Here is a 16,204-nt window from a genome sequence, read left to right as displayed (position 1 = left end):
GTTTTTAAGCCAAAACTGTTAACTACCAAGCTTGAAGAAAATGATCGCTTTCCTAGTTTAGGCTGTAGCTCGAGGTAAATACAGGCAGACAGACAGAATTGCCGGACCCACTTTTGTGGCATTCTCCATTATCGTAATGTCATGTTTGATTGTTTATTCGAGTTCGATTTTTTTTTTTCGAATCCTAAGCAAGTAATATCGTAAGTAAAAAGACAAGGAATTATAAGAATGTGATTTTTTTTATGAAAGACCATAATTGTTTTGTGTTTTACAAAATTTCATAACACTCCCAAAAATAATCCTAGCGTTACTGTGCTTTCTTGGCTGCTGAATTCAAGTCTATGTTCTATGATTTCATACGAGATATTTCGATACCATACGAAGTAATTTCTAAAATGAGTGCCACCCTAATGGACGCTTCAAAAATGTATAACGCCTTAAAGTTAAAGAAAGGTAGATAGATCTTGTATTAAAATATGAATAAAAAGGTAGGTACTCTTTACCTTAGAATAATATTTAAACTAATTTCAATTCTGTGCAATGAGAAAGTTAAACAGTCATTTTTCAATTGTGCTCTTCTTCTTCTCTGGTTACATCCCAATTAACAGCAGACTTTTCCCACCGCATTCACTTCATTCAGTTATCTTCAGTTCAGCCTAATTTATATCCCTTTCATTAGATGAGTAAAGGTTGACTTTCAAAAAGAAACAACTCCTCTACTCATTTCGGAATGAGTTTCATAATAATCTTTCCATATTCAACAGGTTGCTTTGCGCTTGAATGTTTTAATGAAAAGACAACATTCTTAACATTTTCATACATTTTACATTTTATATTCCCTTGCCATTTATTTTTCTCATACATATGCACTCTATGTACGTATACGTATGTAGATATGAGAAAGCCAATTTTATTCTAACGCTACTGACCTCCGCAGAGTTTTCATCTGAAATTCTTTTGGACTATTTTGCATTGTTACAGAATTTTTGCTGACGCGAACTTGAAACGGAAATGCATGTGGGCTTTGGTTGTTTCGCCATCTTTCCTATGAGAACTGACTGATTTGTATGAGGAATTGTTGACAATAATCATAATTATAGTTTTGTTCTGTAGGCCCTTGGGGTTTTGGGTTTTGGGTTTTTTTTTTTTTTTTTTGGTTAGCTGGAGAAAATTTTGTGTGACACTTGAAAGTTTCTATTTTCAACTTTAAGACTAAAGTCCTTGAATAAGTTGTGTTGCTTTAAAGTAGGGATTTTAGTTTGGGAACGACAATATTTTTATTAATGAAGTTTAAGGAAATTATCATATGTTTCTCCTGAACTTTTTCAACTCTTATACATGTGAAAAACTTAAGTTCCATGTGCGTGCATACTATTTCAATACAAAAAAGAATAACAAATACAACTGTTATGTTCTGTTTTTCAGAAAATCCTAAAGTGTAACCAAAACTTTAGGTACATTAAAGACCTTTTTTTCAACATATTGTAGTAATACAAAGGTTGAATTTCTAAATAAAAATGTTGAATCATAAGCCTCAAGCAATTACGTGGGTCATACATAGACTCACATTGGTAATAAAGTTAATCAGTTTTTATTGAAAAGTGCTAAAAGGCGGATGTTACTATGCAATTTCCAAACATAATATGGTATAAGGAACACATGAAATTGCTACCTTTGTACTTTAAGAATGTTGATGCTACACAAAACGGCAAATATCTACCTTAGACTCTTATAAACGGAAAGACCTAATAACCAATCAGCACGTACACAAAATATCTCGTGAATGTTCGTTTCTGGATTCAATCAGATAATACACTAGAATTTATAAACACAAACTTTGAGGTTACTTAACTTTGCAACATGTAGGTATGTAGCAACATCAGCGAATTTATTTAAATTTTTCAATTCATATGTTGGTCAATAAATTATGGAGAATATTGTCAAATATGTTATTAATAATATATTTGACGATTACCAGGATTAAATCAATTAGAAAAGAATAAAGTATTGATTTTTGATGATACGATACATTCGGGACACGTTCGGGACTATTCTAAAGGAATAATAATTGTTCACAAAAATTGAACTCATACAGTTTTCTATAATTTGCACCCTAATGCTTCAGTTAGCTTATTAGTTTACCATAAATTGCTTCTCAACATTAATTTGTCAAAATCGAATAATATTTTCCATTATTGTTTTTAACATAAGCAACCCTGTCAACCATGTCCTGTCCATATGACATGTGAACAATCCATTGTTTTGTTACAAAAAAAATTTTAAACTCATAAAAGAATATAACTTTGAAAAGTTTAAAGATAGTTTTACCCCAGGGTCGATAATTTTTGAAACCAAAAAAAATCATAGTAGAATGAAACCCATTGGAAAAGGAGGCAAATATGATAAAAATGAAATGAAAAATTGAATTACGCTCGAGTTGAGTTCGGGAAGTGTGTGGGTTGAGTTTTTAATGGTAAAAATGGTATACAGTAAAACCCGGATAAGTGCCTCTCGCTTAAGTGCCTAACCCGCATAAGTACCTTTGTTTTTTTAGAACCAAAATTTTAAGGATTTTTTCATATAAAATTCATCTTTTAAGTACCTTTCGCTTAACTGCCTTCCCCGCTTAATTGCCTGGCTTTTCAAATACTTATAGTTGAATTTACTTGCAAAAAATTCTTTTAAGTACACATTTGAAACAAGTTTGAACTGTAAGAAAAACTTCGTTTCCTAAACCGCTTTAAATTCAAAAATTCTACTAAAGGTAGAAATTAACTAGTTAGCTATTTTGAACTTTCAAAGTAATTTTGTTTTGTGAAGATTATGTTTTTAGTAATCAAACATTTTTTTTTTTATTATTTAATAAATAATAAGTGCCTATGAGCACTTAACCGGGTTCTTGTAAGTACCTTACCCGCTTTAGTGCCTGTCAAAATAGTGCATTTAAGGTGAGGTACTTATCCGGGTTTTACTGTAACTCGATTTCCGGCAAAACTACAAATCCTAAGGAAAAAAGTTGTATGGCAAAGTTGTAGGTAATAAAAAGATCTATACAACATTTGTATTATCAATTTTTCACATAACCTCAAAATTTATGTGAAAATTTCAAAAAAACCGGGTTTTTCGTTTTTTATTTTTATCTTTTTCAAATACCTACACTGTAATTTATTTGATTTAAAATATTTATTTTTTCACCTTATTTTGATATTGATTTTAAAACTTGTTGTAGAGAATCAAATTTAATATTCCATACTAAAACAGTCCAAACAAGTAAAAAAGTCAAGAAAAACTATTGTTGAGTTTTTTTTTTGTTTTTTTTTTTAACGGTATCTTTTTTTCAGGCCGTGATAGATAGACATATGCATTGCTTTAAATAATAAAATGCACGACTGGGTCGCACGAACTTGATCTTAGAGTTAAAGTTGCTTAAATTTTTAAGACTTTTTATATAGAAATTTGAAAAAAAAAAATTCGTTTTTTTAAAAAAATTAAATAAAATCTGAAATTAAATTGCCCTCCAAAACAAGTATGCAGTTTTGATTTTTATGTTAACATGCATTTTTAGAAAAAAAATTTTCAAAATCGTTAGAGCCGTTTTTTTTAAAACTAATTTTTTATAAATAATTTTTTGGAAAAAAAGTTTTAAAATAAAATTGGTATGCCATTTTGTAGAAATCACTAATCAACATCTAAAAACTAAATTTCAAAAAAATTCATTGTCCCGTTTTCCAAAATTTGATTTTTCAAACAAAAATTTTCAAAATTTTTTTAAAAATCCAAAAATCATTTTTTTGGAAATTTTATTTTTGGTTTGTATTTAAATTATATAAATGCTTTTTCACAAAAAGTTTCGTTGAAATCGAACAAGTACTTTCGAAGATAATCGGATTTGAAAAAAACGGTTCTATGGCAGGTACCGTTAATAATGGTTTTCAAAAAAAAATTTTTTCATTGAAAGATAGACCTTAGCTTAAAACTAACACTTGGATTTTTTAAACAAAATCGTTGGAGCCGTTTTTGAGATATTTCAATTTTACTAAAATCGTTATATGACAAGTACCGTTATTTTTGGTCCAAAACAATTAATTCCAAAAACCCCTCTGGAGAGTCGCCAAATAACGCTACATACCAAGTTTGACATTAATCGGTATATCCGTTTAGGCTGTAGCTTCTTATACAGACAGACAGACAGACAGACTGACAGACAGACAGACAGACAGACAGACAGACAGACAGACAGACAGACAGACAGACAGACAGACAGACAGACAGACAGACAGACAGACAGACAGACAGACAGACAGACAGACAGACAGACAGACAGACAGACAGACAGACAGACAGACAGACAGACAGACAGACAGACAGACAGACAGACAGACAGACAGACAGACAGACAGACAGACAGACAGACAGACAGACAGACAGACAGACAGACAGACGGACTTCCGGGACCCACTTTTTTGGCATTGTCTGCCATCGTAATGTCATGGAAAAATGTTATCTCAACTTTTTTTTTTTGTACGAATGCATAACTTGATATATAGTACCTATATCGCAAGTAAAAAAAGAAGATGAAATTTCCTTAAAAATGTACCGTTGTGCGGTTATTAACGGTACCCGTCATAGAACGGTTTTATTTATTTATGAATTTCTCGTAAACTACTTGGTTGAGGTTATTCAATACGTTAAATACTAACGTTAAAAATTACAAAAAATTTTACTTAAAACTAAATTTAAATATTAATAGCAACATTTTTACTACTCAGAGCAAAAAAATTACATTTAAAGCTTACAGATTTAAAATTATTATCATTTGTAGAACCAATGAGAATAAAGAAATTATTAAATTTTTTAATTTTTATGACTATTAGTGACATAGTTTGATCTGCTGGAAATAGTTCGAAGTGGTAAATTCTTAAGTTATTTAGCCGATTTCAATATAAATTTTTATACAGAAAATTTAAAATATAGTACTTTATATGAAAATTAAAAAAAAATTCAAAAACACATTTTTGGATTTTTAAAACAATATTTCAATTTTTTTTGTTTGAAAAATCGTTTTTATTTAAAACGGGTTGATGAATTTTATCGAAATTTCGTTTTTATGGGTTGAATAATATTTCCTTAAAAATGGCAAAACAACTTTTTTTTTGAAAAATGTTAGAACGTCTTTATTTATAAAAAATATTAAAAAAAACGGCTCTAGCGATTTTCGAAAATTTTTGTTTAAATACTCCTTTTTATGCAAGAAATCAAATGGCATAATTGGTTTTGTGTTAAAGATCATTTAATTATTTATTTAATAATAGATTTTATTTATTTTAACATTACTTATAAAATTTATTAAAGTAACAAATTTTAAATTTTCTCTTATTATGTTCAGTAAAAGCTTTAACATTAGAGTTACTTTTACCATAAAAGCAAGTACGTGCAAAATGTACGTTCGTACATTTTATTACTTAATAAAATTTTTTGTTTTACTATTTTCGTATGTGATCTAGCCTTTGTAGAACAATTTTTTGTTTTGATTACTCAAACTCTGCCAATAGTTAATGTATTGTTATTATTAAAACTTTTGTTTTAAATAAACAATATGTTTATTTCATTAAAAATTTGGCTTTTAGGTGAAGTTCAAACAGAAAGATGTAAGAACTGAATAATTCCAACGTTTTTAAACCGTTATACCTGTCTACCAGAAACCGATAGAAGTCCACTTAATCTTTATTTTATCTACAAATCTAACACCTGAAAACAGTTTAATATAGAAGCTATTCATTTTTTTGCGTTTTACCAACAATTTTGCAAAATAGACTTATTCCGTTCTTACAACTTACGATTCAATTAGAATACAACTTTATTTTTTTAAGTCAGTAAATTTCGTTTCGTTATGTCTTCTACCATCCACCTTATAAAATTTAATAAAATTTACATATTTAAAAATAAACAGATCAAAGCCTAATTATTTTCAATATAGTTTCATTAAAACCCAGATCGACTTTCAATAAGTTACAAAATTTATATCTTAACGTCAGAAATCCGACGCCCTAATTCTGTTGCTCGGCTCCATTCATAACAACATCTATCCGAACCTAAATTCCAACATTTTTTTTTAGTTGAGAAGAAAAAAAAAACAAAAAAATCAAATGTGTAGGTTTAAGTATAAATCTCTCACATCCATTTGCTTAACACCTGTTGAGAGAAATATCTCCATAAGCAACAGGATATTGCAACTATACTGGGCTATCTAATGTGAGTGATCTCAGACAAACGCTTGCGTAAATCTCTCCGAAACATATTCGGAGTACGAAAATGTTATCCCCCGTTTTTGTGTGTGGGTGGTTATATTCGCAATGGTGGGTTTGTTGCAAACATATAAAGGACATGATATTCAGAAGATACCAACCACAATATCATAAGCATCTCTCCAAGGAAGAACTCAAAAGGAGTGCGCTTTGGTTCACACAAAAAATATATAAAAGAAAAAACATTCTAATATAAAACATAAAAAGGATTTTCAAACCAACCACTAGACCACGGATAAAACAGTGTGTTAATTTTATAAAAGAAGTACAAATTGTGTTAAAAAAAGTGTTTGCGAAGGACTTTTAAGGAATAATTTATTCGCTTTTTTGTGATATTTTCAATTAAAACAAAAAAATCAAAAATGAAATTCAGTGAAAATATGATTTTGTGCGCATTTTTGTTAACCGTCGTGATTTTTAGTTCATCATCAGCCGGTGAGTTCAAAGTGGAATTTATGTTATAATTTTTGAGCTTGATTTCTGTTGAGTTTTTACAAATAAAATACAATTTGGAAGATATTAAAATACGAGAAAATATTTTTTTTTAAACAAAAGTTAACGTTAAAATTTTCAAACATAATTTAAAAAATTAAAAAATCAACTTCCGAAATGTTATTTGCTTAAAAAAAGAATAATATATAAAAGATTTGTATCTTTAATCTTATACCATAAATTAAAAAAAAAATATTATTCTTATTGTTAATACCTAAAGACAAAAATAGTTTTATTAAAAAATAAACATTCAAAGAGTTCTGTCTTTTGGTAAGACAACTTCCTTAATGTTTTTTAACAGTTTTTTTAAAAAGAACCCATTTTTTTTCTAAGAGAAGAGTTTTTTGTTTTCTTATCACTTTTGTGATTTTTTAAGTGTTTATTAAAATAAATTCAAGCATATTTGAAAAAATGCAATTTTTTGTTAGTTATTCTTATTATTTATCGACATCTCAAAAGTTTCCTTTTAAGACAATATTAGTCACCTGCTTTCGAAAAATAGATCATTTACCTATTAATAAAATTGATTTTATTATTATTAAATTCATAACAAATATTTCTAAAAACAGACAAATAATATTTCGCTTGTTGTTTGTATTTTCTGGTAGGTATATTCTTATAGCACCTTGTTGCTTGATTTAATTTATTCTTTTACTAAAAAAAATTACTTTTAAAAGCTTTGTTTAACTACATTTGCCGCATTATAAACCCTCTCAATAAGAACTAATTTTTTTGTTAAACAAAAACGAGCGTTTAAAATGGTGCTACAGCATCAGCTCGTTCTGCTTTGAGACGAAATTGGAAAAATTCGCTATTCATTAACTTTCTCTAAAAGAGTGTATAATATTGCCTTATTCTTGACAAATGTAATATTCGTTACCTACTAAATTTAATAGTAAAATCTATTAAAAAAATGATTTGTTTCATCTTTTCGCTCGTCTATTTCTCAATGGTGCTGAAAAAAATAATTATTTGGGAGCGAAAACGATAATTAAAAAAAAAGTTACTCATACGCCATAGGAACCCTCTTATTTAAACCTTAAAAAATATAAGAATATTCTCGCTAATTTAACAATTAAAAAAGTTGACATTTACTAACCATTAATATAATGTCAAAATGTTGTCGGGGCTCTTTAAAAGCTTTCATGTGGAGAATTTGAAGTTTATGGTTTCAAAATGATGAATTAGAGAATTTAATTTGAATAATTTTTGTTGTTCAAGACAAAATTACCCATATTTGGATTTCGCTGTTAGGTATGTCAATTGCTATAGGTATAGTTAATTTGGACCTTATGACAACATACATTATATTTCTGTAGCTCCTAGTGGGAGTTAATTCGTGTGTTCGTCGTGGACTATTAAAATCAACCATTTTCTAATATCGTCTAATAATAATAATTGTTCTAAGTCACAAAAAGCAAATTTTACAGGGGACGATTGTTCAGCTTCAAATTGGTGTAAAGCTACATTTTTCTGCTCGTTCGCCATTTAAGTTATGTTTAAAAAAAAAAATTGTTATTTTCTCTTGAATAAATCGTACAAGTTTAGGTACCTCATTAGTAGGTGCATACTATACTAAAAACCCAAAATTGGACATAGAATCATTCTTATGTAAGAACGAACTTTCCTTAAATAAAAAGTGGTCTTAGAACAAAATATGATGGGACTTAGAACAATCAAGAATACTCGGGTTTCATTTTCAGAAAGGCTACTTACCTGTGTTTATGTCCCATTAAATTGAAAAGAAATTTTTTTAGACAAAAACTTTTTTCAAATTCGGAAAGAGCACCCTCAAATTAGAAAAACTGCATCATTATCTCTTTTTCGGTAAAAAGTGGATTTAGAACAATTTTGCTTTACGCCGACGATATGTATATCAAATTTTAAAAAAAACAAAGATCAACAATGAACAGATCGAAAAGGGGTTTATTCGGAATAATTTTTGGTCTTGCCCGCAATTTTAACCCATATAGAAAGATATCTCAAGCCACTCGAACAAATTGCAAAAATCTTTCTGATTTTCATTATTTTTTTCAAACACATTTTTACAGTTAGAGCAGAGCAATTATGGAATGTTCATATTTTTTTCCTATACATAACCCTTATGGTAATTAAAAAAACTTTTTCAGCAACGCAATGTGTATAATGTATGTATATTGAAAATAAGCACGAAACAGTTGCACCTATTCTGAAAAAGAATGCTTGTGAGATTAATACTACCTCTTTTAAGGTTTCAAGTTTTTCTGGTTAACACAAAAACCTTATACCTCAAGAGCAAAAACAACAACTTCTCTCAGTAAAGTTGAAATCCGTATAGTTAACAAACTTGAAGCCTAAGTTTCACATCAATGTCAAAGCACAACCAAAATCAATTCAGAATTTTAGCTGGTAGTCCACCACCAGGCACATTCCCTTCAATTGCCTATATCATATCAGATTCCTCATAAACCACGGTGTCGTCAAAACATCAATGTAGAAATTGCTCGTGAGGCGATTTGAATACATTAGAATAATGATTGTTTGGATGCAGATGCAGATACATTCTGCATTCATCCGATAACATAAATCGATAGCATTTTGGTACCGTGACAAAGTCTACTTCTGTAATCCGTCTCATAGCAGTCTATTCGAAAACGGCTATTCTAATTACTTATGTGAAATGCTGTTAAATGATGTCCATTTTCAGTCAAATTCCGGAGAGAAAAGAGCACGTGTACAATCGATATCCCGAACTTTCTATCAATTACGGTGTTGCCTAATATGAAGCTCAAAGTATTTTACTTGACTTTAATATTTTAAAAATTGATTATAGGTACGTAAGAGAGTACGTTTTGGAACTCAATGAGTTTAAATATAAAATAAAAGAATAGAAAAATCTTTAAAAAATATGACAACTGCCCAATAAGCAATTTATGATTTTTTACTTTCTACGCTTTTCTTGTGATTTTTCAGTCCACTTTTTTAATTGCCAATTTTTAATTCTTTTTGCTGTCCAAACTTCCTTAACTCATTTAAAGGTGACAAAATACTTTTGTACACAAACGACTGTTTTAAAAATCAGTAAGAAAGTTATTAAATCAAATTATTCCAAACCGGTCAGTAATAAGTTTTTAATTCCAACAATTTGTTTTCATTAGCCACCTACAAAATTATGAGATCATTAACACTGTTTAGTAAAAATTAGGAAGAAAAATTAAAAATAATCAACTATGGGATTAATTTTGTGTTGTCTGAAAAAGATATCACCTTATTTTCATTCTTCGTTATTAAAATGTTTTCTTTTTTGTCAAAACAGTTCTAAAAATGGAACCTTAAAAAAAAAAAAAACTCATTACTTTTGTTGTCACCCCCAGTGGTGAACATTTGAAGATATTAGGTACCTTCTTCCATCAACATAATCCCTGTCACATAGTTATCGTTATCAAAAATCATTGCACGAAGATTTGTATTGCCATAAATTTATCTTAATGCAAACCCAATTTTAAACGACTAAATATAAAAATCTATTACCAGCATCATTGAATTTAGCCATTTTTAAAATGTTTTTTTTTTTTTGTCTCTGGTAGAGGTAGAGCTATGTACCATTGGTTAAGTAAGGTGACAATTTGTTTGGCCCAACGCACCCAGGTGATACAATGAATTCAAATCATTTGGTGTACAAAATTTGCATAATCTTCATGTTAACATCTTGCAATGGATGGTACTTTTGCCATTACGTATACACCAGAGTGGATTGTACAAGATAGAATGATTATTTTAGAATAGACTGGCTATATAGGGGTTTGAATGTGCTATCTGAGACATAGAAGTCTGTTCTGAGTTAGATAGGTACTAGATTCTAGGTACTGTTTTTTTTTTTTTTTTTAAGGAACGATCTATTATGTGGATTAAAAAGATGGTGACTCTACTGTCTATAAGATATATTAAGTGACAGTGTTTTATTTTTAACATGAACAAAATTGTTTCAATATTGCAGGTTTCATTCTTTGTGTTTCTTTGATTTTTTTTTGTTTGTCAATAAAAAACATTTAAGTGGAGGGATTTAGATATGTAATTTGTTTTGATAAGAAATTTGAAAAGAAAAATAGATAAAGTTAACGATTAGAAATAATAGAGACATTTCATATCAACTACGCATTTGCAAAACCTACAGAAAGAAACAATGTGCGACTGTTGAACATCAAATGAATTGGTAATTAAACTTTGTTTAAAGTTGATTCTTAGATATTTATGTATTCTTTTTATTTTTTGTATACCATAATTTAGATACTTTCCTACAGCCACAACAATTTAAAGCAAAAAAATGAAAGTTTTTGAAGTGAAACCCCCCTAAGGATGATATTTTGTTTTTCTCATTCAAAAACAACTTTGGCCAGTTTGTTCTAACTTCAATTTTAGTTGTTTTTTTTTTTCAAGAAAATTTGATGCGTGGTAGCCAGAGGTGATAAATCTATTCCGTTGCAAATAGAAATAAAATAAGAATTCAAATATGAATAATTTAGACTGCAAGCAAAAAAATAATTACTGATACTGAATTCGACGGTTTTGCAAGGGTTTCACAATGTTTAAGGTTTAAACATTTTGAGGAGGAAATTCTTTTAAAATTATAAATTAAACTTTGAAAATAGTTTTGTTGAAAAGTCACAATATTATAGGTGTACTAAACAATGACAAAATTCGTATTAGAACTCTTTTTTAATACCCTCTGTAGGCACACCTCTTTTTTGCGAATTTGGCTTATACTTTTTCATGTCGCTAGAACTTTTTTCGGTCTCACTATTTTATAAAGAATCATATATGAAATTGATGTAGAATTTTCCGAGCAATTCGAATATTGTATTCACAATTCCAAAAAATTGTATTTTCAACCTTATAAAGACACTTTTTTGTGACCACATTTTATTTTTGTTTTGCCAAATTCGCACCCGTGTGCCGACAGAGGGTTAATAGGTATGAACACATATTAGCCGTGTGTTATTGGTAACTCAGTACCTAGCTCAGTAAAATTTTGCTCGGGAAACAACAACAAATGATTGCTAAAAATAAACAAAAGTTTTTTACTTGTTGATATGCAGAGAAAATTTTGTTTCTAAGCTTATACATAATTTGACTAATACTGAGTACCAATAAAACACAGCTATTATGGAGACAAATAACTGCTCATGTGCTAGCTAAAGGTTTGCTTCTTTCAAAAGTTGTAATAATATTCTCAATGTCAAAAGGAATATACCTAATAAGGAACTCAAAAACAAAACCGAGACTACGTTTTCACATATATTATAATATGTTATTCCCTTGAAATTTAAAAATTAGCTAATCTTAAATATAAGAAAAATTTTAGCGTTCCACTAGCGGGTTAACCCAGAGAAAAAACGCATAGTAATTTTTAATCCGTTCTACATTGAATCAATGGTGGAAAATATATTCATTAATTTTTTTAAAAAATCGTCCTGTGCTTAACTTACAGTTTGTCACATCAATTTTTATAAGTGAGATGGCACAGTGGTAAAGCACAAGCTTGTCAACGCAGGTATAGCAGGTTCGATCCCCAGCGGATGCCAGTTTTACTTTTTTTATTTTTTTAATGTATGAACAACTTTGATTTAATGTGTGAACAACTTTGATTGAATGTGTGAACAACTTTGATTTGAAGTGTGCTACTTTGATTCAATCATTTTCCACTTTAGGCTAAAAATGTAGTGATTTTCCATTGATTCAAAGTGGTTTAGATTGATTTTACGTTGTTTTTTGGCTCAGTGTTTGAATATTTTATCAAAAAAAAAAAAAAATTGAAACTTTGAACTGCTGCATTAAGAAATAAGTGGGATCAGTGCTGCCATTTCGAATTTTGAAAAAACATGATAAAAAACATGATTTCAGTTCAAAAAACATGATTTAAAAAAGAAAAAAGAAAAAACTGATAGAAAATGAACAACCACATCGTGGCTAGGGAGGAATAAAACAAATTATTTCGAGTTTATTTTATAAAATAGTATTAATAAAGTATCAAAGGTATAACTACATAGGCTCCGTTTTGAAAAAATTCTAAAAGTGAACAATTAAAAACTCATTTTATGATGCAGAAAGCTTAGATCTTTATTAATATAATAAAAAACTATAATTTTTTATTTGAAAACAGTATTTAGAAAAATGGACAAAAAATATGACAAATCCATAGTTTCAAACAATTTGTAAAAATTTAAGAGTTTTACAAAAAATCATTAAATGGTTGGAACCGATAAATTGATAACGATTGAGTTCCGACTACCTGCGGATCGTTGCAAACGATGTCCTTAAAAAAGGCAAATCTTCGTCATCCTTAAACTACCGGACAATCACACTTACGGCCCTTTTTTTCAAAGTCCTTTATCAATTTAAGAAATATCTCGAGGAACCAATGCTTCTTAGTGAGTCTACTGGTGATCTAACCGAACAGTTTTTTTCATTTTTGATATTGATATTTTAAAAGCATTTGATAGCATTTGGCATCAAGCTCTTCTTCCGAAAATATGTACGTGCTTTTTGAGTCGATGAGATTCTCCTTTTTGGATTTTTCCGTGCGTGCAGCCGATTTTCATCGATATATAACACGTTATCACGTCAAACAAATAAAATGTCTTGGGATTCGAACCCTGGACCTCTGAACTGCTGTTCTATATACATAAAGTTGTCTTAAGTTGGACTTAGCGTTATATTACTTGGCCTTTTAGGATAAAATTGCGATCTATACGACATTGCTAACAACGTCAATTTATTATTTGAACAGGCAGAATTGTCATTTTAACTTAATTCCAGTGATTGAATTTGATATGAATTTGAGCTCCAAGTGAAACATGTAATTTAACATTTTAGTTCTTATTAAACCTGGTTGTTCCTTACAATTTAATTTACACTACATAGAAATAGAGCTTATCTTTGATTTTTTTTTAAGTTTTTATCTTATGTAAATAATTACACCGACGCTATCGATTGTTCAAGATATTGATAGATAAAACATTGCACACATATATTCAAATTCCTGGAAACGTATTTATCAAAGAAATATCAATTCATGTGTCACATAAGCACCTTCCATGAAGACCTTCTGAGAAGGCACACATTTGATCAAACCCACAGGCTTTTTTATCTTCTTAGAGGGCCATTTTGCTGTTAGAAATTAGAAAGTCATATTTGTTTGTAGGATTGTAGGTATGCTATTTCAATTTGTTTATCGAAAACGGACTTTTCCTTATCAATTTTTTTGTTCTTTTAATAAAAATCTGAATTATTCTCAACGTAGAAGTAGTATTTAGGCAATTTTGTCTGTGATAGTATAGATATTATTGAGTTGGATTGCGGAAGGCAAAAATCCTGACATATAAACATTCTTTGGAAATGTATATGAATTCCCTAGAAATATTTGCCTCTAACCAAAGATTTATTTTTTCTCAGGAATTTCGATGAATAAAACAAAAAAAAAAAATTAATCTCTCCAAATCAATGTATTTATTCTCCCACAGATGTTGAACAAAGTAAAACTCGACGAGGTGGCGGAGGTACTGCTGGCCTTTTTGCTTTTCCCCGTGTTGGACGCAGTGATCCTAATCTTTCAGGCCAAACTGGAGGATATGATAATTTGTTTCCAACTTCATATGAAGAATATGATGGTTTGTTTGGAAAATCAATTTAAAAATTATTTTTTAAAAATTCAAATTTATAATTTCTCTTGCAGAATATCCAAAAATTTCGGAAATCAAAAGAGCAAATTTGATTGCTTTCCCAAGAGTTGGACGATCCGATACACAATTAAGAAACTGGGCACGTATGGCAGCTTTGCAACAATCCTTGGATAAACGAACAGCACCAAGTGCCAATTCAGGATTATGGTTTGGACCAAGATTAGGACGAATTCAAAAGAGAAGTACCATGGATGAAGAGGAACATAAATCTGAACAATTGTAAAGGTAAGAAAGTTTCAATAAAATTTGCATTGAAATTTCAACAAAGTCATTAATCCCTTAAAAATGTTTATTTTTCAGAGACATCTCTAAATAATTCCTTTCATTATTTTTGGCATCATACTGATTCGATAAACACAACTTAAAATGGACATTGCTGACAACCTGAAACTTAAAAATAGAAAATAAATCTAAAAAAAAAAAACAACAACACAATATTCTTAAAAAAATAACTCATATACATATATTTTAGTTATATATAAATTTTGTTATTGCAAACATATATAAATAGAATATAATAAAATATTTAAAAAAAAAAGAGATCAATTAAAAACATTTACCTATGCATACATTTGTAATATAAAATCGTTTACTTATTTTGTTTAAATAAAAAAAAAATAAAAATAAATTATAAATTATAAAAAAATTATGCATTTTGTAATAAAAATTTTGAATAGATACATTTTTTTCTATCTGGCTGGATGAGATTTCGGCATAAGAAATAAATTATTTTAACTAATTCTTATGGTGAAAATCTTGGTTTTAAAAAAATTGTACTATTTTTATTACAAAATTGCATTTTTTTAAATTGGTTTCATAAAAAAAGTGAATAATATAATAAACAAAAAAAAAAAATTATATATTTTTATTTTTAAATTCATGTATAAACATTAAAAAATTATAAAAAGAATTATTGGAATATTAATTTAAATTATTAAACAAAAAACTGATTTGATTATAATTATACAAATATAGTTGTTAATTTATATAGTGATTGCAAATAAATGCGCGAGGCATGACTAAATTTTGTTAACCCTAATATTTTTATTCAAGGACTAATATGAACTTTAATTCTCAATTCGCTAGTTTCTAGACCTTCGTACCACTTAAATTGTCAGTTAGCGTTTTATGGCTTTAATAGTATTCAAAACGTAGCAGGTGAGATATGCCTTCGTTAGTTTAATTGGTAGCATAATGGACTTAAAACCCTAAGGACCAAATGTACTGTTAAAATCAGCTTTGAAATCAATAATATTTAGTGTATGGCTGAGATCTGAAGAAAATTATATGTATACATTTTTTTAAGCTCCAAAACTTTGGACTTAAAATCGTATGATCTTCAAAAGTAAATATAGCAAAATATTAGAAATTTGATGCTCTTTAGCGTTTATGTAGACAAAAATTACGTAACTTTCTCAAGGACTGAGATAAAGGCCAAAAGCGAAAAACTAAAATGACGTAACCTATAAAATAATGTTTGCAAAGAAAAATAAACCGTGCACAAACGAGTTGCTTTTACAACTTATTCGGCCATACTGACCAAATCACGTTTTTCAATATGGCGCATATTGCTGAAATGTTGAAAAAATTGTAAATTTAATATTGTTGTATTCTTCTTATTACATGCCCCAATTGAACTAAACCCTTACTTCCCCTTGAAGGCAAGGTTTACCTAAGCTTCTTGTACAT

General features: G+C 28.9%; 1 protein-coding gene across 1 annotated transcript; it reads left to right on the top strand.

The window, feature by feature from the left end:
* Nucleotides 1-6,411: 6,411 nt before the first annotated feature.
* Nucleotides 6,412-15,187, top strand: LOC129915463 (cardio acceleratory peptide 2b). The gene is made up of 4 exons (XM_055995012.1): nucleotides 6,412-6,740; nucleotides 14,297-14,443; nucleotides 14,509-14,740; nucleotides 14,816-15,187. Exons 1-3 carry the CDS (start codon nucleotides 6,668-6,670, stop codon nucleotides 14,736-14,738), a joined length of 450 nt encoding a protein of 149 aa, XP_055850987.1. The 5' UTR covers nucleotides 6,412-6,667; the 3' UTR covers nucleotides 14,739-14,740; nucleotides 14,816-15,187.
* The last annotated feature ends 1,017 nt before the right edge of the window (nucleotides 15,188-16,204 follow it).

This window comes from Episyrphus balteatus, chromosome 3 (genome assembly GCF_945859705.1).
Source record: "Episyrphus balteatus chromosome 3, idEpiBalt1.1, whole genome shotgun sequence".
Lineage (NCBI taxonomy): Eukaryota > Metazoa > Arthropoda > Insecta > Diptera > Syrphidae > Episyrphus > Episyrphus balteatus.
This window is presented reverse-complemented; position numbering and strand designations above follow the sequence as displayed.

Coding starts and splice junctions, on each gene's coding strand:
- LOC129915463 (XM_055995012.1), top strand. CDS start 6,668: ATGAAATTCAGTGAAAATATGATTTTGTGCGCATTTTTGTTAACCGTC. Junction 6,741..14,296: donor TTTTAGTTCATCATCAGCCG/GTGAGTTCAAAG, acceptor ATTCTCCCACAG/ATGTTGAACAAAGTAAAACT. Junction 14,444..14,508: donor TTCATATGAAGAATATGATG/GTTTGTTTGGAA, acceptor TTTCTCTTGCAG/AATATCCAAAAATTTCGGAA.